General features: G+C 48.2%; 1 protein-coding gene across 10 annotated transcripts in view; it reads left to right on the top strand.

Annotated features, from left to right (window-relative positions):
- Positions 1-8,976: 8,976 nt before the first annotated feature.
- The window catches only part of CDK20 (cyclin dependent kinase 20), a 43,195-nt gene continuing 31,710 nt past the window's right edge, over positions 8,977-20,461 (top strand). For 7 of the 10 annotated variants that reach the window (XR_010379167.1, XR_010379168.1, XM_064482416.1 and 4 more), the window contains exons 1-7: positions 8,977-9,357; positions 9,747-9,860; positions 12,089-12,277; positions 12,520-12,641; positions 12,832-12,894; positions 13,597-13,720; positions 14,176-14,331. Coding sequence is in view for 8 of the 10 variants with exons in the window: in XM_064482416.1 (XP_064338486.1) it covers positions 9,283-9,357; positions 9,747-9,860; positions 12,089-12,277; positions 12,520-12,641; positions 12,832-12,894; positions 13,597-13,720; positions 14,176-14,331 (843 nt within the window). In the remaining 2 variants the exon portion in view is untranslated. Of the gene's footprint in view, positions 9,358-9,746; positions 9,861-12,088; positions 12,278-12,519; positions 12,642-12,831; positions 12,895-13,596; positions 13,721-14,175; positions 14,332-15,759; positions 16,096-20,461 lie in introns of those variants that run through there. The other 3 variants (XM_010976921.3, XM_031442304.2, XM_031442302.2) reach the window with 3 other exon arrangements.

Genomic DNA, 20,461 nt, shown 5'->3' with positions numbered 1-20,461 from the left:
GGTGAGCAGCCCACTGCAGCTTGCACTAAGCTGCTACATGCCCTGTTACAGCAGCACTGCAGCCTCCTGAAGGTGGAGACTTGGCCCACGGCCCCGTCCCCAGGAAACACCATGGGCATGCACAGAGGGTTACTGACTTATCACTTGACCAGACGCTAAGAGTGGCAGGGAGCCACTGATTCAGTTTTAGTACTTGAGAAAATGCTGAACTTGGGGAGATGAACTGCTATGGAGGGGAACTGGAAGAGTAACCAGCAGGAGTATTTTAAAGCATTAGCCGCTAACAGATTTAATCCTCACAAAGGTCCTTTATGAGAGCTGTTACCTCTTCCTTCAGCTGAGGGCACTGCAGGCACTGGAGTAGGCATTTCTCCTCTTCACAAAGGAGAATTTACAGAGTGGTCCTTCTCGACCCTAATATACATTGTTCATCTTGAGGCCTTGTTAAAAACACAGATTCAGTAGGTCTGGGGTACTGCATCTCCACTGCAGCAAGTTCCCAGGGGAGGCCAGTGCTGCTGCTCTGCAGATCACAGTTTTAGTTACTAGTCAAGAGAGTTTAAATCCTGTTTCTCAGGAGTTTCTACCAACCCCATGCAAGCCAATGGGCTTGAAAGTTGTCTGAGAAAGGGAACACACAGAACCACCTCGGCTCCCACGTAGCTCCCAATGATTAAATGAGACGTCCCATTTCCTGCGAGAGAGCTCACTGTTAAGTTCTGGTCAGAGCATTCCACACGTTACTCCACTGAACTCCCACTGCAGTTCTGTGAGGTACGTAGTATTCGTGCACGTAGGTGCTAAGGCGTTAAAGGAATCCCTTGTCCACCTTCATATAATAAATAAGAGGAGGAGAGGGAGGAAAGCGATGCAAAGTCAGTGAAAATAAAATCCAGAAATGAGTGATCTACTGACATTACTGCTGAAGAACAAAAAGGTGTTGAAAGAGTCTTAGGCTCCAGAAATGATCATGTCACCGGGAGCCAGAGAGGAACACAGGAGCAAAGAAGTTTCTGAGCACGTGAAGCTGGAAGCTGAGTGAGAGAAGGCAGAGACCAGACTCCTCTGCCATTCCTTTGCCTGGAGATTTAAATTTGAATTAGGGCATAGTTTGTTATAAGCTCACAATCCTTCACCTTCACATAGACTATCTCTGTCAAGAAAGAGCCACTGGCCCCTGGCCATGTTGGCTACTGAAAGGAGCCTGCCTCCTCACTATATGTCTGTGTTAATATTTATATTTTTAATTGATGAACTTACTAATTTTCCAAATATTTTATATCACAATTAGAATTTATGATAATCACCAAACACTATTGGGTTGTAAGTCCACATTTATTGAATAAACACATAAATGTATTTTAAGAGGGTAAGTATATGAATGTATACCAAGAAAGAAAGAATGAGAATGAGAATCTAGAAAGGATATAAATCTGGGTTTCAACAGGGGCTGTCCACAGGTGGTCATGATTGTGGGGACATCATGTTCTTTTGCTTGTCTGTACGAACTAAGGTTACGTCCACTAAACTTGCTTCAATGGTAATGAGAAGGAGAACAGGAACAGAGAAACAGAATACTAGTGAACCCTTAAAATGAACATGTTGTTAGGCCTCTAGCTGTTTCAACGATTCACCTGTTGTAGGGCATTTTGGCTCTATGCAAACCTCTGTTCTTGGGAATTTACACTGCACCTAGATTGACCATGAGTAGTCAAGTGCAATGAAATAAAAATAAAAGTTAAAAGCAGAATGGAGAGGGAGACTGTCAGCAAACTTGTTAGTCTAAGCCTTCAAAAGGTCTCTCTAACATAAAAGCAGCAAGAAAACTGGCCAAAATGGTCAGAAGCAACATTTTCAAGACTCTAGGTAGTAAACAAAGAAGCATAGTAATGTAAGAAGTCTTTATTCAAGGAAAACAACAGAATCTCAGTCAGAACAGAAGGCCTTGTGATGCTTTCACCTGCCTGATTCCCACTCCCTCGTCTCTAGCCCCACACTAACCTCAGAAATTAACAGGGCAGGGAGGGATAAATTAGGGGTTGGGGATTAATAGACACACATTACTATATACAAAATAGATGAACAAGGGCCTACTGTAAAGCACAGGGAACTATATTCAACTTCTTGTAATAACATGTAATGGAAAAGAATCTGAAAAGAAAAAAATAGGTATGTATATGTATAACTGAATTACTTTGTTGTACACATGAAACTAACATTGTAAATCAACTACACATCAATAAATTAAAAAAAATGTCCTCAATCTTGGTGAAAACCAGCAGCATAGCAAATAATGAAGGGGGATAGATTCAAATCTTTAAAAGCCTCATTCCCAGAGCATGGTCATTATTCGGCCTGTCTGGTAGTTCCCTGGAATACCTCATTCATAGAGCTATCCTTGTTTCATTTGATTCAGAGCTCACCCAGTGCAAAAAGCCTCTGCCTGGGGCATTTGTTAAAAATATTAGAGAAAATTGATTAACTCTGCAGTTATCTGGTGCAGAGATAACAAAGAGGCAAATAATAGTCTAACGAAAAAGGGGATTTGAAAAGTGCCAACCATCACATTGCTGGGAATCTAGAAAGTCACGTGCATATACAGGGATATGTACATGCCCAGGGCTGTGCACGTGCTCAGGAAAGATCTGCAAAGGCTGACCCTGAGGTTCTGCATAAGAAGGAAGTAAAACCAAAAGTTGGTTATTGAAATAATCAATAAAACTGACACACATTTAATATAGCTAGCCTAAAGAGGAAAAAAAAGAGGAAAAATTCAAAACACTCTAATCAAGGGTGAAAGAAAGGACATCACTACTAACCTAACAGATATTAAAAGGATTATAATAGAATATTATGAACAATTGAATGGCAAAAAATTAGATAGCCCAGATGAAATGGACAAATTTATGGAAAGACATGGGCTCCTAAAATTCTTCAGGAAGAAACAGAAATTTTGAATAGATAATAGCAAGTAATTAATAATGATAATGCTTCCCACAAAGAAAAGCTGAGGAACAGATAGGTTCGCTGGTGCATTCTACCAAAAGTCTAAAGAAGAATTAACATCAATCCTTCATAAAATCTTTCACAATGTAGAAGAGAGGGGAACACTTTCCAACACATTCTATGAATTCAATATTATACTGATACCAAAACCAAAGATATTACAAGAAAACTACAAGCCAATATCCTTTATGGATAAAATGGATATGGATAATGCATATGGATTTTAAAAATCTTAACAAAATACTAGCACAGCGAATCAAGAATACATCTTAAAAGGTTATATCAAAATAATAAAGACAAGCCATTGATTGGAAGAAAATATTTGCAAAAGACTTATCTGTTGAAGCACTATTATCCAGCCCGATTTAAAAATAGGCAAACGATCTGAACAGACAATTTACCAAAGAAGATGTACAAATGGTAGATGAAAAGATGCTCTCCATCAAATGCCACTAGGAATTGTAAATAAAAACAACGAGATACCACTACACACATATTAGAATGGTGAAAATCCAAGACACTGACAAACTCTGGTGAGAAGAGCACGAGGAATGCTCATTCATTGCTGATGATAATGCAAAATGATTCAGCCACTTTGGAAGACAACTTGATAGTTTCTTACAGATCTAAACATACTCTTACCATTCAGTTCAACAATTGTGCTCCTTGGTATTTATCCAAAAAGTGGAAAACTTATGTCTACACAAACACCTGCATGTGGATGTTTATAGCAGCTGTATACCATAATTGCCAAAACTTGGAAGCAACCAAGATGTCCTCAAGTAGGTGATCGGATAAATAAACTGCGGTACATCCATATGATGGAATATTATTCTATGCTAGAAAGAAAGGAGCTACCAAGCCATGAAAAGACATAGAGGAACGTTAAATGCATGTTACTATGTGAAAGATCTCTATCTAAAAAGGCTACATACTGTGTGATTCCAACTCTATGATATTCTGTAAAAAAACAAAACCATGGAGACAGTAAAAAGTTCAGCGGTTGTCCAAGGGATTAAGGGAGAGGGAATGAATAGACTGAGTGCAGGGGAATTTTAGGCAGTGAAACTATTCTATAGGGTACTATAATGGTGGGCACATGCCATTATACATTTGTCAAAAGCCATAAAATGTACACCAAGAATGAACCTTATGTAACCTATGGACTTTGAATGACAAGTGTCAATGTTGGTTCATTGACTGTAATGAATGTACCACTCTGGTGCAGGATGTTGATGGTGGGGGAAACTGTGTGTGCAAGGGAAAAGGGAGTATATGGGAATTCTCTGAACTTTCTGCTCAATTTTGCTGTGAACATAAGACTTCTCAAAAAAAAAAAAAATAAATGAAGTGTGTGTGTGTGTGTGTGCGTGTGTTTAAAGGACACAGCTACTAAGTAGGATTAGTCCCGGAATGCAAAGTGTGTTCAATATAAGAAAATCAATCAGTGTAACGTATCATGTTAATGAAGGCCAAATCCTACATGCTTATCTCAATACATACAGAGAAAAAAATAAAAGCAATTGATGAATCCAAAACCCTTATAGGCTAAAAATATCCCACAAAATAAGAACTGGAGGGAATACCCTCAACCTAATAAAGGCATCTACAGAAATTCCACAATTAACATCACACTTAACAGTGAAAGAATGAAAAATTTCTCCCTAATATCAGGAACAGGACAATAATGTTTGCTACTTCCACTTACATTCAACATTTTACTAGAGGATCTAGACAATCAGACAAGAAGAAGAAATAGAAGGCATCCAGATCAAAAAGGAAAAAAATAAAACTATCTCTATTTGTAGCGGACATGTATTTTGATACAAAAAACATTTAGGAATCCACAAGAAAACGATTAAAGCTAATAAAGTTCAGCAATGTTGCAGGACACAAAATCAATATATAGAAATCAGTTGTATTTCTATGCAACTAGTAGCAGTGAACAATCTGAAAATAAAATTAAGTAAACAATTCCATTTACAACAGCATAAATTGAATCAATTTGACAAAAGTAGCACAAGACTGTGCACTAAAAACTACAAGAAAATTAAAGAAGAGCTAAATAAATAGATATTCTGTCTTCATGGATTAGAAGGCTTAATATGCTTAAAATGGCAGTACTCCCCAAATTACATATAGATTCAGTATGATTCCTAAAATATTGACTTTTTTTTCTTCAGAAATTAACAAGTGGATCCTAAAATTCATATGGAAATGCAAAGGATCCAGAACAGCCAAAACAGTCTTGAAAAATAGGGACAAAGTTTAAAGATTTGCATTTCCTGACTTCAAAACATACTGCAAAGCTACAGTAATCAAGACTAGGTGATACTGGCATGAGGCTGGACATATAGATCAATGGAATAGAACTGAGAGTCCAGAAATAAACCCATCATTATGGTCAACTGATTTTTTACAAAGATTCTAAGACAATGAAAAAAGAAAAGAGTAGTCTTTTCAACAACTGGACAACTGGATATTCCAACATGCAAAATAATGACGTTGAACCTCTACCTCACACCATCTACAAAAGATGAACTCAAGATGGATAAAAGACCTAAATACAAGAGCTAAACTTATGAAATTCTTAGAAGAAAAAATAAGCATAAATCTTTGTGATTTTGGATTAGTCAATGATTCCTTTGATATCATCCCTAAAGCACAAACAACCAAAGAAAAAATAGATAAATTGGACTGAAAAATTTTTTGTGCTTCAAAGGATGCTATCAAGAACGTGAAAAATCCCCCAAATGGAAGAAAATATTTGCAAATCATGTATTTGATAAGAGCCTAGCATCCAGGATACATAAAACACTCTTACAAGTCTACAATAAAAACATACATATCCCAAACACAAATTTCTCCAAACAAAAAACAAAAATTTTTACGAAGAGGAAAGGGGGTGGAAAGGGGTGAACTGGGAGTTTGAGATTTGCAGATACTAACTAATATATATATATATATAAAATAGATAAACAGTAAGTTTCTACTGTATACCACAGGGAACTATACTCAATATCTTGTAGTAACCTATAATGAAAAAGAATATATGTGTACGACTGAAACATTATGCTGTAGACCAGAAATTGACACAACATTGTAAACGGACTATACTTCAATTTTAAAAACACGGGGGAAAAAAAAACTTTGTGAATATACCAAAACCACTTAATGGTATACTTTAAAAGGGGAATTTTATGGTGTGTGAATTGTATCTCAATTCAAAACAAAAACAGAAACGTTTGACCATACTTGTGTTAGTCTATTCCTGGACTCTATTCTATCCCATTGATTTACAGGTTTATTTGTCTGCCAGTATCCCATTGTTTGACTACTGTAGATACATACAATGCCTTAAAATTAGACCAACTTTATCCTTCATTTTCAAAACTTTAAAAAAATAGCTGTTCTTTTTTTTTTTGCCTTCCCATATAATGCTTGTAATCAGTTTGTCGACATCCACACAAAATCCTGTAGGTATTTGGCTGATCGCGTTGTTCAGTTCTAGTCCTTGCTGATTTTCTGTCTGGAGGTTCTATCAATGACTGTGAGATGAACGTCAGCCTTTCGCTATAACTGAAGAGGTATCTATTTCTCTTTTCGGCTCTGTCAGTTCTGTTGTTTGGATCACACACATTTTGGATTACATTTCCTTAGTGAATTGACCCTTTCACCATTATCATCTCTTTGACTCTGGTATTTTTTTTTTTTGAAGTCCATTTTGTCTTAATATAACGAGTCTAGCTTTCTGTGATTAGTGTTTTCATAGAATTTTTTGTAAGGAAACTTAAAAATTTTTAAATAGTTTTAGATTTACAGAAAAATTGCAGAGATAGTATACCTCACACCCAGTTTCTTCTACTGACATTTTGCATTAGTATGGCACATCTCTCACAATTAACAAACCAACGTTGATACGTTATTATTAACTAAAATCCATACATTATTCAGATTTCCTTAGTTTTTACTTAATGTGTTTTTCTCATCCTTGTATTTCATCCAAGATACCAAGTTACATTTAGTTGTTACGTCCCCTTAAGCTCCCCTTGGCTGTGACAGTTTCTCAGTTTCCTTGTTTTGAGGAGTGTTGGTCACCTATTTTGTACAATGTCCCTCACTTGGGATTTATCTGATGGTTCCTCATGGTTAGATGGCAATTATAGGATCTGGGGAGGAAGATCCCAGAGGTAAGTGGCCATTCTCTTCACATATCAACGGTAGCCACTATCAACACATCTTATCACTAGTGATGTTGACCTTGATGTCCTGGCTGAGGTGGACTCTTGACAGATTTCTCCACTGCATAGTCTTGTTATTTCCCTTGTTATTGTCCTCTTTGGCAGTATGACGTGAGGTACAGCTTACAGTGAAAAAATGGGGAGTTACGCTGCACTCCCCAAGGACAGAGTACCTACATAAGTTATTTGGAATTCTTCTGCACAGGGTACTTTCTATTCTCCTTCATTCATTCAATGATTTATTTATTACTATGGATTCATGGATATTTGTTTTATACTTTGGGTTATAACCCAATACTACATTACTTGTTTTCTTAGTGAAATAGCTCCAGCTTTGGCCTTTGGAAGCTCTTTCAGTTGGTTTATGTGCACTTTATTTATTTTTTTTACTTTCTGTTTTAAATATTATTTGTCAATACATTGAGAACCACTTCAAACAATGCTATCATTTTTGTTTTCAAATATCAAGCATAATTTTAAAAATTCCAGTGGAGAATAATCTATTATCCTCACCAAATACTAACCCTTTCTAATTCTTCTTTTTCACTTCTAGCATTCCATGTTATCTCTCCCCTTCTGTCTCAAGAAGACATTCCTTTAGCAATTTTCAGGTTAGGTCTCCTGGAAATAAATTCAAATGTTTTCCTTCATCTGAGAATGCCTTCATTTCACTTTCATTCCTGAAGGATATTCTGACTGGATATAGAGTTCTGGTAACACTTTCTTTCTCTTAGCACTTGAAAAATTTGTGCTAGTTCCTTCTGGCTTCTGTGGCTTCTAATGAGAAATAACGGGTATTAGAGACATTCTGCTCCTGTAGGAAATGTGTCCTCTCTCTATGGATACTTTTAAGAGTTTTTTCCCTTTAGTTTTCAGTAATTTATGACATTTCTGGGTATGAAATTCTTTCGGTTCATTTTGCTTGGTATTCACGCAGCTTCTTGAATCTGTAGGTTACACTTTCCCCCAAATTTGCGCAGTTTTTAATCTTTATTTATTCAGTTTTTTTTTTTTCCAATTCTGTGCTCTTCCTTCTCTCCCATCAGCAGTATATGAAAGCTCCTGTTTTTTCGCAGCATGGCCAACGGACTATTAGATCTGGGATCTTTAGCCATACGACAGGTGTAAAATGGTAGATTATTTTGCATTTATCTCATTGTATGTGAGACTGAGCACCTTTTCAGAAGTTTAAAAGCTCCTTGTACTTTTTGTCAGCCTCCTTTAGTGGCATGCACTTCGTAACAATCACTCAGGCTGCAAATTCTTCCAAATGTTTCCTCATGAGAGGCCCTCAGACATGGACTTTCTGGGTCAGAGTTAGCACATTTTAACAGTTGTCTTTCCATGTTGCCAGTTGCCGCTCCCTCCCCAACGCAGGCTGGGAACCCATCTCCCTTCAACCCTCTCTGGCTCTAGGGCTCACGGGTGAAAAATGGCACCTGCTGTGCTCTCAATAGCGGAAGCTGACACCTCTAAGTACAGGCGAGGTCTGGCCCGCCCAGGGAGGAGCCGGCTCCGTCCCGTCACCTTGCGGCCCCCATCCTCGGCCCTGCGGCCCCGCCTCCGGCTGCGCGGCCCGCCCCGCCCGGCGCCGCTCTCCGCTCCGTGCGACCCCGCCCGCTCGCTGAGCGGCCGCACCCTCCCCCGCAGCGCCTTCCCACCGCCGCTCGGCCCCGCCCCCGATGCGTGCGTTAGCGTCAGTCGTCACGTGACGTCGGGCGGGGTCGGGCGGGGCCGAGCGGGGTCGGCGGTGGCCATGGCTTCCGCCGGCAGGGTCTGCGCACGGATGGCTTTGGCTGAGGCGCCCTGAGGCGTGATGGCAAGGGCCTAGGGGAAGGCGCGGACGAGGCCGGGACGCCGTCCCTACCCTTCGGCACCCCGCCCCCGCCTGGTGCTCGTTCCCGCGCCGTTGCTAGGCAGCCGCGTCCGGGCGCGGGAGGCGGGGCGGGCCAGCGTTGCGGGGGGGGCGGGGTCCGGGTACCGGTGCCGGGGACGGGCTGTGACTGCCGAGGGTCCCGGCGCGGGCCCGAGGGCTATGGAGCAGTACTGCATCCTAGGCCGCATAGGGGAGGGCGCGCACGGCATCGTCTTCAAGGCCAAGCACGTGGAGGTGAGCGCCCAACCCTTCCTCCTCCGGTTCCATTCAGCCCTGTCTCTGAGATCCACCCGTTTCCCCCACCCACGCTTGGGCCGTTGCCCCTGCCTCCCCGCAGCTCTTCGTGACGTGCGCCTCCTCTTTTGCTCCCTTGAGTGGGGAGTGTTCAGGTTGCGGCCTGCTAACCAGTGGTGCTTTCGTCCAGCGAGTGCCCCCAAGGGGCCTGTCGTGGCATAGATGTCTGAGCTGTTAGCCCCGCGCTGCAACTGCTGGCTCCCACGCTGATTTATCTCCAGAACCGGGCGGGGGGCGCGTTCCACCCCCACGAGCGCCTCAGGCCTCGGCGTCCAACCTCTTTCCCAGCCGGGGATGGGGTGGCAGTGTCTGCGTCCTGTCCCAAACAGACTGGAGAGATCGTTGCTCTCAAGAAGGTGGCCCTGCGGCGGCTGGAAGATGGCATCCCCAACCAGGCCCTGCGGGAGATCAAGGCCCTGCAGGAGATCGAGGACAGTCAGTATGTGAGTGGGGCTGGTGTTCCGAGGTGCTGGTCCCCGCCATCCTCCACCCGCTCCCACTCTGGAGGCCTGCAGGCACTGTTTGCTCATTTGCTCCCTTCCCCTTCACTTACTCCCTTCCCCTTCACTTAACTCTGTTTCTTGTCCTCTTGGTCACCGTCATTCACCCAGTTACTTCATTTCTCACTCTTTCCCTCTCTTATTCATCTTCTTATTTCTTCGTGTACTCGTTCATTCATTCCCTCACTTATCCCTTTTTTCTCAAAACATTTAGTGATTTCTAATGATAATGATCATTCCTCCGTGGAGCTCCTGTTACATTCTGCAGGCCGGGGTAGCTGCTTTAGGTACATTGTCTTGCGTTTTCTCCTCTACTCTGCAAGGCAGGTTTCAGGATCCCCTTTTCTCAGGCCGGGGAGGAGCCTCAGCCTCTCCCTCATGGGCACTCAGCTTGCTCGGCTTCTCTGTGGAAGCTTCGGCCCCCGTCTGATTGAGGAAGCAGGACGTTTTAACCTGGGGGCCTCTCGTAGGCTCTACCATCCACCGGGTACTGGCAGCACAGACACCCGGTCCCAACAGTCCCAACACGGCTCTTGGGAACTGAAGTGTGGTGGGGGAGATGGACTGGGGTGGTTTGTGCTGTGGCGGGACTGGAAGGAGCTCTGGGCACATGAGAAGAGACATGTTTTGTACCCCCAGCCTCATTCTCTTCGTGGTCTTCTCTCTTGTCCATGTCATGAGTAGAGAAAGTGCTTAATTTCCTGGTAAGTGACGAGAGTAGGTCCACCCACTCGAGGGTGAGTGATACTCTGACTTGTTTCTTACTGTCTGGAGATGTCAATGATACATATTGAGTGGCACCAGCATGTTACAAACCTGCATGTGTCATCCTAGTTTTGTATGGAAGTATCTTGTATATATACACGAATATGCGTCTGTATGTACCACTTCTGTTGTAAAGTCTGGTGGAATATGCTCCTAAGGTTGACTATAGGTAATAGGATTTTTCTCTTGTTGTTTTTTTCCGTTATAATTCTGTGTATTATCTGGATGTATGTGTTTGTCCCAGTCTGTAAAATGATTGTCTGTTACCCTCAAAATCAGACAAACAGCCATTCTCATTTTTTTGAGGAAAGTAAAATGGCTTGCTGACAGCTTGTGTGAGAGAGTGGAGGGCCCACAGGAAGCTAGTGGTGCGGTCCCCTGGCACCCTGTGCATCAGCAAGCCTGGAGATTCTAACTTTCAAACACTCAGTTATAACCCTGGCCCAGGCCATCATCACCTCTTGTCAGAACCACCCGCCCCCTCCTCCACAGCCAAAAAATGTGGATTAAATCATCCACTGCCCAGCTTGAAAAGCTTCAGTGGCTTCTCTTCACTCTGAAAGAACTGTCACCATCTGCTTCTACTCTCCACCCCCGCTCCAGCCTCTTTCTTCATTCATTCAACACAGCTTCTTAAGTGTCTCTCTGGTGACAAGCACCACTTTGGCTCTGAGAGTACAGAAACAGAGCAGACTGCTTCCCCTGAATGATGCCACATGCAAGCGTCCCTCTAGCCTTATTCCTGTTCTTGCCTGGAGGGGTTGTGTTTGCTGCCCCCCTGCCCAGGGCTCCTTCCCAGATCCCTGGATAACTGACCCACTCCGTCTGTTCTCTTCTATCTTCGTCAGCATCTGCATCAACATACCTCTTAGGTTGGTTTGTTCATTTGTCCGTCATTTGTCCCCCTGAGACCCTTGAAGTCCTTCAGGACCCACCAGCTCTTGCTCCTGCTCACTAGTGTGCAGCCTGACCCTTGTGACCTTGTGGGCCCTCAGGAAGTGTATGGGAAGTGTCTTCTGCTGTCCCAGTGCTGGGAGCTGTGATCACCAGGGCCTTCTCTCGGTGCTGGAATTCAGTGGCTGTGGAGGAAACCAGAGGAGACCTCTGTGCGTGTGTGTGTGTTTCCAGATGACTTTCTGGTTTGTGGCTGGATGGGGAACCAGACACTGCCCTAAGTGGCCTTTCTTAGACCTCCTTTCCCCTGAGTGCATACTGGACTATTACAGTAGGTACCTGCCTTCTCCCGGGAGCAGGTAGCATCAAGAGAGCACCCCGCTCCCTGATTCTGAGCTCAGGTATCACGTCACCTTCTCTGCCTGCCTGGTCTCCTGTGAGGCAGGGGCTGAGGGCCCTAGAGAAAGTCTGCGCCCTGAGAGTCTGGGGCTGACGGGACGCCCCGCTCGCAGGTTGTGCAGCTGAAGGCCGTGTTCCCGCATGGCGCAGGCTTCGTGCTGGCTTTCGAGTTCATGCTGTCGGATCTGGCTGAGGTGGTGCGCCACGCCCAGAGGCCACTAGCCCCAGCGCAGGTCAAGAGCTACCTGCAGATGCTGCTCAAAGGCGTCGCCTTCTGCCATGCCAACAACATTGTGCATCGGGTCAGTTCCAGCATGGGCTGGGCTGGGCTGGGGCTGCGGCGGGCGGTTGGGCTGGGGTTAGGCCAATCCTTGATAGTTAGAGACGGGACAGAGGGATCAGAGCCCAGGGGTAAGTGGCCAGGGGTGTAGTCCTAGAGGAGGTGGGGTCCTGGGTCTGACCCCGCTGCTCAGCCTGCCAAGCCCTCCCGTCCCGAGTTCCTGGGGGGCTCTGGAGGAACTGATGTCTCCTCTGGTGCCCTCAGGACCTGAAACCAGCCAACCTGCTTATCAGTGCCTCAGGCCAGCTCAAGATTGCAGACTTTGGCCTGGCCCGGGTCTTTTCCCCAGATGGCAGCCGCCTCTACACACACCAGGTGGCCACCAGGTAGGGAGGGCCAGTTCCCAGGCAGGGCCTGGCAATGGACAGGCCAGCCCTCTTGCTGGGAGAGAGATGCTTCTGGGCCTTCTCTTCAAACAATGTTCCCTGGGGCTGGTGCTGGGGCCAGAGTGACCTTCCAGGGCAGCTTCCTATCAGACTGGTGACCTGGCCGTGACCACCTGACCTCTTCTCACAGGTGGTACCGAGCCCCTGAGCTGCTGTATGGTGCCCGGCAGTATGACCAGGGTGTTGACCTGTGGTGAGACTCCTATGGGCTGGGCAAGGGGGGACGTGGGTCACTGTCTCTAAGCTGTTGGGGCTGTTTTCCTGCTGTGAGCTCTAGGTCTCCTTGGGGGTGTCTCCTCCCCTAGTTAGAGCATCTCTGAGGAGTTTGGGATCAGGGTTCCTCTCCATGAGGGTTTTGTGCTAGATGAGAGTCAGGTGGGATCGGAATGGCTTTCCCAGTAGGAATCTTCTGGTCTGGGGTTGAGCAGGTGATTGAGGCTTGGAGCATCGAAGCTGGTTGCAGGGGGGCTATCCCAGGGGGATAGGTTCCTGAGCTATCCAGAGGCCTGGGTCCCTGGATGTGAAGGCCTTGAACCTTTACGCGATGTAGGATGGTTTGTACATGCCTAAGAGTTAAGATTTGGGGGCTGTATTGGAGGTCTGCCCCAGTGGGAGGAGGTGGGTCTGTATCCCAAAATGTGAGGCTCTGAGAAGTCTCAAAACTGTTGAAAGATAGATGTATGTTCCAGAATTGAGGCCTGAGAGCTGTTTAAAGGGGGGCTATGCTCTGTGTTCTAGGCTTGCAGTCTTTGACTGTTTGGGTATCTGTATTAGCTACGAAGCCTCTAGGCTACTTGTGGGTTTCTTGGCCTCAGGGTGAGGTGATGGAGCTGGTGTGAGGAGATCTATATCCGTAGTGTGAGGTCTTTGAGATATTTGGGTTCTGTATCTGCAGGGCCGTGGGCTGCATCCTGGGGGAGCTGTTGAATGGGTCCCCCCTTTTCCCAGGGGAGAATGACATCGAGCAGCTTTGCTGTGTGCTTCGCATCTTGGGCACCCCCAGCCCTCAAGTCTGGCCGGTTTGCAGGGGCCTATGGTGGGGAGGGGTGGGGCAGGTGTCCTCTGTTGCCCCCAACAGCTACTGACTCCCCTGCCCCGCACCTTCTCTCCCATGGCCCCACACCTCCTTGACCTCCTGTCCTGGCTCAGTGTGGGGACTCTTCCCTCCTTGTCCTGCTGGAGGCGGGGTGGCCAGGTCCCATCCCCTGTCCCTTCACCCTGTTCCTCTGCCCTGAACCTTTCCACCTGCCCCCAGCACACATGCAGTCCTTGCTGAGCTGGGCATGGAGTGGGTACCCGAGGGGTGCAGGGAGGACTGAGGGACCGAGTGAGTGCGTGAGGACATGAGTGACGTGGTGCAAGAGCAGGGGCCCTTGGATGGGGAAGCAGTGAGTGAGTGGGAGCAGATGGGCCCTGAGGGGCTGAGGGGGCTGGTGGGCCAGGTCCCAGCCCTGATGGGCTCCTTCTCCTCCAGGAGATCACGGAGCTGCCTGACTACAACAAGATCTCCTTCAAGGAGCAGGCACCTGTGCCACTGGAGGAGGTGCTGCCCGATGCCTCTCCCCAGGCCTTGGACCTGCTGGGGCGGTTCCTCCTCTACCCTCCACGCCAGCGCATTTCGGCCTCCCAGGTAGGGCGACACCCATTGCCCTGACCCTCTTCATTGGTGCCATTGTGACCAGAACCCCCAGAGCCAGGGGTAGAAGGGTGCAGAGCAGGTGTGCCTGTCCTGAGCAGACCCCAGAGGGGCTGGCCCATTGGAAGGGCATGCCCACCTTGCAGAAGAGCGTATCTCTGGGTTATTGGTGACTTGCTTCTTCGTCCCTTCATTCCTTCAATAAGTATTTACTCAGCATCTGGCAGGTGCCTGGCATTGTCCTGGGCTCTGATCCGTGAACAAACAGTCATGGCTCATCCCTGTGGGGTCTCCACCCTGTGGTGAGGCAGGGCAGCCAGGCTGTGGGAGCTGAGGGGAAGGATGTTAGGACTGACTTTGGGGTCACACAAGGCTTCCTGGAGGAGGGCAGGTTTAAGCACAGGGAGCTATTTTCCAAAGAGAAATGATGAGCAGAGGCCTGAAGAGGAGGACCAAGGAGGGGTTGGGCTGTGGCTGGAGGACAGGGAAGGAAGGTGAGGACCTCGGGCTGATGGCCGATGGTGTCAGGGCCTCTGTCAGGTGTACCTGTTTGTAAGGCCTCATCGCACCGTACCCTTCCTGCCCTGGGCATTAGCAGTGTGTGTTTATGCAGGCCCGGGTGAGTTCCCACGTCAACAGCGCCTTCAGAGTGTACTGAGACCAGCTGACCACTTCTCAGCCCCCTGCTGCTGCCCCGAGTCTAAGCCACCTCCACTGCTGCCTGTCATTGCCTCCCAGAGTCTGCTTCTCTTCTTGCCCGTTCAGTCTCTCCACCTGGCAGAGAGAGGGACCCTGTCCAGGCAGGCCGTCACGCCCTCCCCTGCAGAGCCCTCCAGGGGTGCCCTCTCAGAGGAGAAGCCCAGGTCCTAGGGGCCCACAGGCGTCACACACTTGGGGGCTGTCACCTCTGTGACCCTGCCAGCTCCATTCCCCTTTCCCACTGCCCTCGGGCCCCAGGGCCCCCTCCACGTCCTGGGGTCTGTGCACTTCTGCCCCTCGGCCTCACCTGTGCACCTTTCAGGTCTCTGCTGGAGCACCACCTCCCGGGGCCTCCCCTCACCATGTTTCAGGCCTACAGCCTCTGCGGTATTCCTCAGCCCCCTCTTACTGTCTCTTCCCCGCAGTGCTTGTCACCTGATGCACTGAGATCTTACTTCTTTATCTTGTTTATCGCCCCCACTCCTGACCACGTGGAAAACTTGAAAGCAGAGCCTTTATTCTGTTTACTGCTACATCCCCATCTCTGGGGCAGTGCTCAGACAGTGAGCACTCAGGGAATGGAGTCAGCTGAACGGATGAGCTGATGAAGGAAAGAGCCTCTTCAGGGCAATGTTCACATACCCTCCTTGGAGGGAAGTGAGCTGAAGCTGGGACAGGGAGGTGACAGGTTTCCTTTTGCTGTCCCTTGCTTGCTACCCTCAGGCCCTCCTGCACCAGTACTTCTTCACAGCTCCTCTGCCCGCCCACCCCTCGGAGCTGCCGATTCCCCAGCGACCAGGGGGACCTGCCCCCAAGGCCCACCCAGGGCCTCCCCACATCCATGACTTCCACGTGGACCGGCCTCTCGAGGAGTCACTGTTGAACCCGGAGTTGATTCGGCCCTTCATCCTGGAGGGCTGAGATGCTGGGCCAGGCCTCACTGGTGTGCCCCCAACCCCGGACAACTCAGGTCTCCTGTTCCTCTGCTCCAGCCTGATTCAACCACAGCAGGCCTACTCCATTCGTGGTCCTGTTCCCAGCCGGGCAATGAGGACATCCAGCTCCAGCAGAGGGGACCCGCTGCCCGTGCTGTCGGCCTCCCACCTGGGTGCTGCAGATGGATCCATCAGAAGGAGGCCGTGCATCCCTCTGCCATGTCTGCCATGGTGCTGGTTCCCTAGTGGCTGCCTTCCTGGTCAGGGGTGTTCCTGGGGGAGCCCTGAGTGTAAGATGTCCTCATGTCGGAAACCCAAGTAGGAAGGAAAGTTTGGTTTGATTTTGTTCCCAGACATTAAACACTAGTTCAGTTTTGAGGTTTATTTTTAAAGCCCTAAGTAGCTCTGCCTGGTGTATACCCCTTTTCTGTTCCTATTGAAGGAAATGGCTGAGGCGACGTACCTCCTGGCCCTTGCTCTTCTGTGGTCACTGGGGAAGTGTCCCCAGTCATGACGACTTTAGTCTCGGGGCCTTCTGGTTGCTTCATGTGATGGAGCTCCCACGGAGAGGTGAGGTGGCAGAAATGAAGGCCCAGGGATGGCTCGAGTTGGGGACCCAATAAGTGACCCTCCACACCTCAAGCTGGTTTACTAACATCTCCCTCAGGATGAGGGTGAGCCAGGGCCACACGGGCTACGACCCTACTTAGAGATGCCGGGCAAATAAGGAGACAGACTCCTCTGTTAATTCAGTAAATCCCAGTACAGTCTGAACTGGCTCTTGTTTTTCTTATTTAATAATTTGGTAAGCTGATTGTAAAATGTGGAAATGAAAGAGATGAGAGGAGGAGGCAGAAACAGAAGCAGAAGGAAAGGAGGAAAACCATCAAAGAATGTACCCTATCAGATACCAGGACTTATCATCAGGCTATACTAAACAGGACCGTGCGGTACTGGTTCACAGATAGATAGATAAATGAGATAAATTGATTCTCAATCTTTTATTCTTAAAGTATTCGTTTTGTGCTTCAGTATTTTATTCTTAACGTATTCATTTTGTGGATAAACTTATGTAAGCACTGGGGTCACAGAGGTGACTGGCACTGCCACAGTCACTGTTCTCCAAACTCTTAGAGGGCAAAGCACAGTAAAGTCCAGCTGTTGCTTTCAGGGAAAAGTCTGAGTGTCTCATGTCTTTAAAGATGTTTTAAGGATCTGGTCGCTGCCTGTTGGTCCGGCCACATCTGTAGACTCTAAGCTTCAGTCTAGCTCAGTTTCTGGTTTATCTGACCTCCACATGAATGTGAGTTTGTCCCTAACCACTGACCCTTAGCCAGTTCTACTCACAAAGATCCTAACCTTACCCCACCCTGCAATGACCCTCACCTTGACCTTGAGCCTTACACTAACCCTGACACTCAACCTAAATCTGACACTTAACCTGATCCTATCACCCTGACCCCAGCAAACACACCCACTGTCACCCTCATTAAGTTCTTTGCCAATCCCTTCCCCACCCATACCTGGCTTTGATCTTGGCATTGACTCCAACCTCGCTCTGCCTAGAACTTAACCTTGTCCATGAACTTGGCCCTCATCCTCATCTTAACACTGACCCTCTCATGGACATTCATCTTACTTTGATGTTCATAATGCCGACCATTAACGTGTCCCTCACACTCACCCTGGTCCTGACGTATTCTTGACAATGACAGCTTCTCTCACACTGATCAGGACTCAGAACACTGTCATGAATAAGACACCACCCTCAATCTGATCCCGACTGTCAACTTCACTTTGCCCCTAGACTCGATCTTCACCTTGACAAGGACCGTCATACTGACCCACCCTGCCCTTGAACTTGAGCCTTGATGCCAAACTACACTGTACACTCAAGCTGAAACTAAAACTAGTCTGCATGCCAAGCCTGACCGTGACCCTGACACTGATCTTGACCTAGAATTCAGTTTCACCCTGACCTGTGTCCTCATCCTAACCCTGAGCCCCACACAGAACCTGGACTCACACTTTGTGGCTGTCACCACTGACACCTGAATCCCATCATGAAATTGAACCTGACCTAGACCCTGACCCTGACCATTGATCTTCATTATTACGGCGACCTTCGTCCTCAGCTTAATCACCTTGACCCAGTGTCACATTGAACTTAGCCTTGAACTTGACCTTGACTGTGAATCAAACTCTGACCCTCTGTGACAGGCAGAATAATGTCCCGCCAAAGATGCCCATGTCCTAGCCTGTAAGTACTTTGCCTTGCACACAGAAGGGACTTTGCAGATGTGATTGAGGGTGCGGACTTTGAGATGGAAAGAATATCCTGAATTATGCAGATTGGGCCAAAATAACAGGCTGAGGGAGGGAGAGGTGGAGGAGGAGGAGGGTGGCAGAGGAGGACTTAATTCCTTCCAGTAGCAATAGAAAAGGAACCCCAACTTGACATAATTGACCTTGAACTTCACAATGAACATCGTGCTCACCCTGTCCCTGACATAAGTTAATCTTGACCCTGATCCTGACACTGACCCTAATCCTGAACATCACCCTCACCCTCACACTGACAATCCTTGACTGAGAACTGGATGATCACTGTCAACCTGAATCCAGCTTTCAGTCTTACTTTCACCTTGATGATAACCATCATACTTACCCTGACATTCATCCTCTCACTGATCCTCTAACGGATTCTTAACCACGCCCTGACCTCGACTCTCACATTGACCTTGACCTTGACCTTGATCTCAAACCTAACCCTGGACCTAAAATTTCCCTCGCACTGATCTTGTCCTTGAACCTGATTATGACACCATGGCCTTGAACATTCTTTTATCTTGACCCTTAACCTGACAGAGAAATTTACCCTGACCTGAATACTCACTCTCTGGTTCTAGTCTTTATCACTCTGTCCCTGATCTTACCCTCATCCTGACCCTGACCTGCTGACAATGATCTTGATCACAATCCTCACCCTCACACTATGGTATGATTTTGGCCAGGGCCACAGTCAAGTCTAGAGTGAGGTCCAGGGTCAGGACCAAGCCTAGGCTGAAAGCCAGGGCAGAGGCCATGGCCAAGGAGGCACCAGGTTTAGGGCCAGGTCTTGGGGGTCAGTCCAGTGCCAGGGCAAGAGAGGCTGAGGGTCACTGTGAAGGCGATTATGACGGTGAGGGTCAGGGCCAGGGCGAAGTTCCGGGTGAATGTGTTAGGGTGTGTCAGGGTTAGGTGAGAGTAGGAACAGGGTAAGGTAGATGTCAGATGCTAATGAGGTCAAGGATAATGATTAGGGCGAGGCTGAAGAAGGGTCAGCACCTGCGCAGGGCTCAAGATGTGCGGAGTTCAGGGGCACCACAAGGTCTAGTGTGAGGGTCAGCGCAAAGGCAAAGGTCAGAGCGAGGATGAATGTCAGTATAATGGGGTGGGCGAGGGTCTGGGCTGGTGTCAGGGCAAAGGCGAGGGCCAAGAGGCAGCTGGAGCGCTGTCACCGTGGAGCGGCTGCGCAGAGTCGGGGCGAAGGCGGGGCGGGGCGAAGACGGGGCGGAGCTGGGCCGGCGGGCAGGGCGGGGCTGGGCCGGCGGGCGGAGCTGGGCCGGCAGGGCGGGGCTGAGCCGGCGGGCAGGGCGGGGCGGGGCCGGTAGGGCAGGGCGGAGCTGGGCCGGCGGGCAGGGCGGAGGCGCAGCTAAGGCGGGGCGGCACCGAGCGACCGCCGGGGCAGGCGCCATGGAGCCGCAGCTGGGCTCGCACGAGCTTCTGCACGTCTTCTCCTTCTTGGAGGCTCGAGACTTGCTCTGCGCCGCCCAGGTGGACAAGGTAGCACGTCCTGCCCCGGGCGGGAGGCCGCTCCGGGTTTGTAGTCGCTGGCTTGGCCACGGCCCGCCCCTCCCCTCAGGACCTCGGTTTCCCAAATCTGGGAGGTGGCTTCGGGCGGCCCTGAATCCGTGATCCGCGGAGGACCCTCGTGGCCCTCCTGGGTGGTGACCTCGGTGGTCTTTGGAGGGTCGCTCTGAGAGCCTATTCTCTCTCCGTCCCAACGTCTGTCTGTGCTTCCGGACCTCCTGCGTGGTTGGCCTGCGCTGGGCGCTTGTGTATAGGATTTACCTCCAAAGATTGGTTTAGGGATCCCACCTCTTATGGAATATTCTGGAATTTCCCCTCTGGGGCCTTCCTGGAAAGCCACGCGCTCTCCGTGAGGGGAACCTCCCCCTGCAGACTCAGGGCTGTTCGTTCCCAGCCAGTCAAACTCCCTAGTGCCTGTTTAAGTGCATCAGTCTGATCTGTGCTTCCGGGTGTTACAAGTGTTCTGAGCTCTTTCTCCTCGACTGTAATGAAATGATGGTATAGCGTATCTGTTTAATATCTGCCCCCTCCACGTAGCCCCACTCATTCCTATGAGCAGGGAATTTGTAATCACTGTGTAATCCCGTGTGTATACCCCTAGTGTATGGCTTGACATTTAGTGTACTCTCAGTAAGTTG

The sequence above is a fragment of the Camelus dromedarius genome, chromosome 36 (genome assembly GCF_036321535.1).
Source record: "Camelus dromedarius isolate mCamDro1 chromosome 36, mCamDro1.pat, whole genome shotgun sequence".
In the NCBI taxonomy this organism is placed as follows: domain Eukaryota; kingdom Metazoa; phylum Chordata; class Mammalia; order Artiodactyla; family Camelidae; genus Camelus; species Camelus dromedarius.
This window is presented reverse-complemented; position numbering and strand designations above follow the sequence as displayed.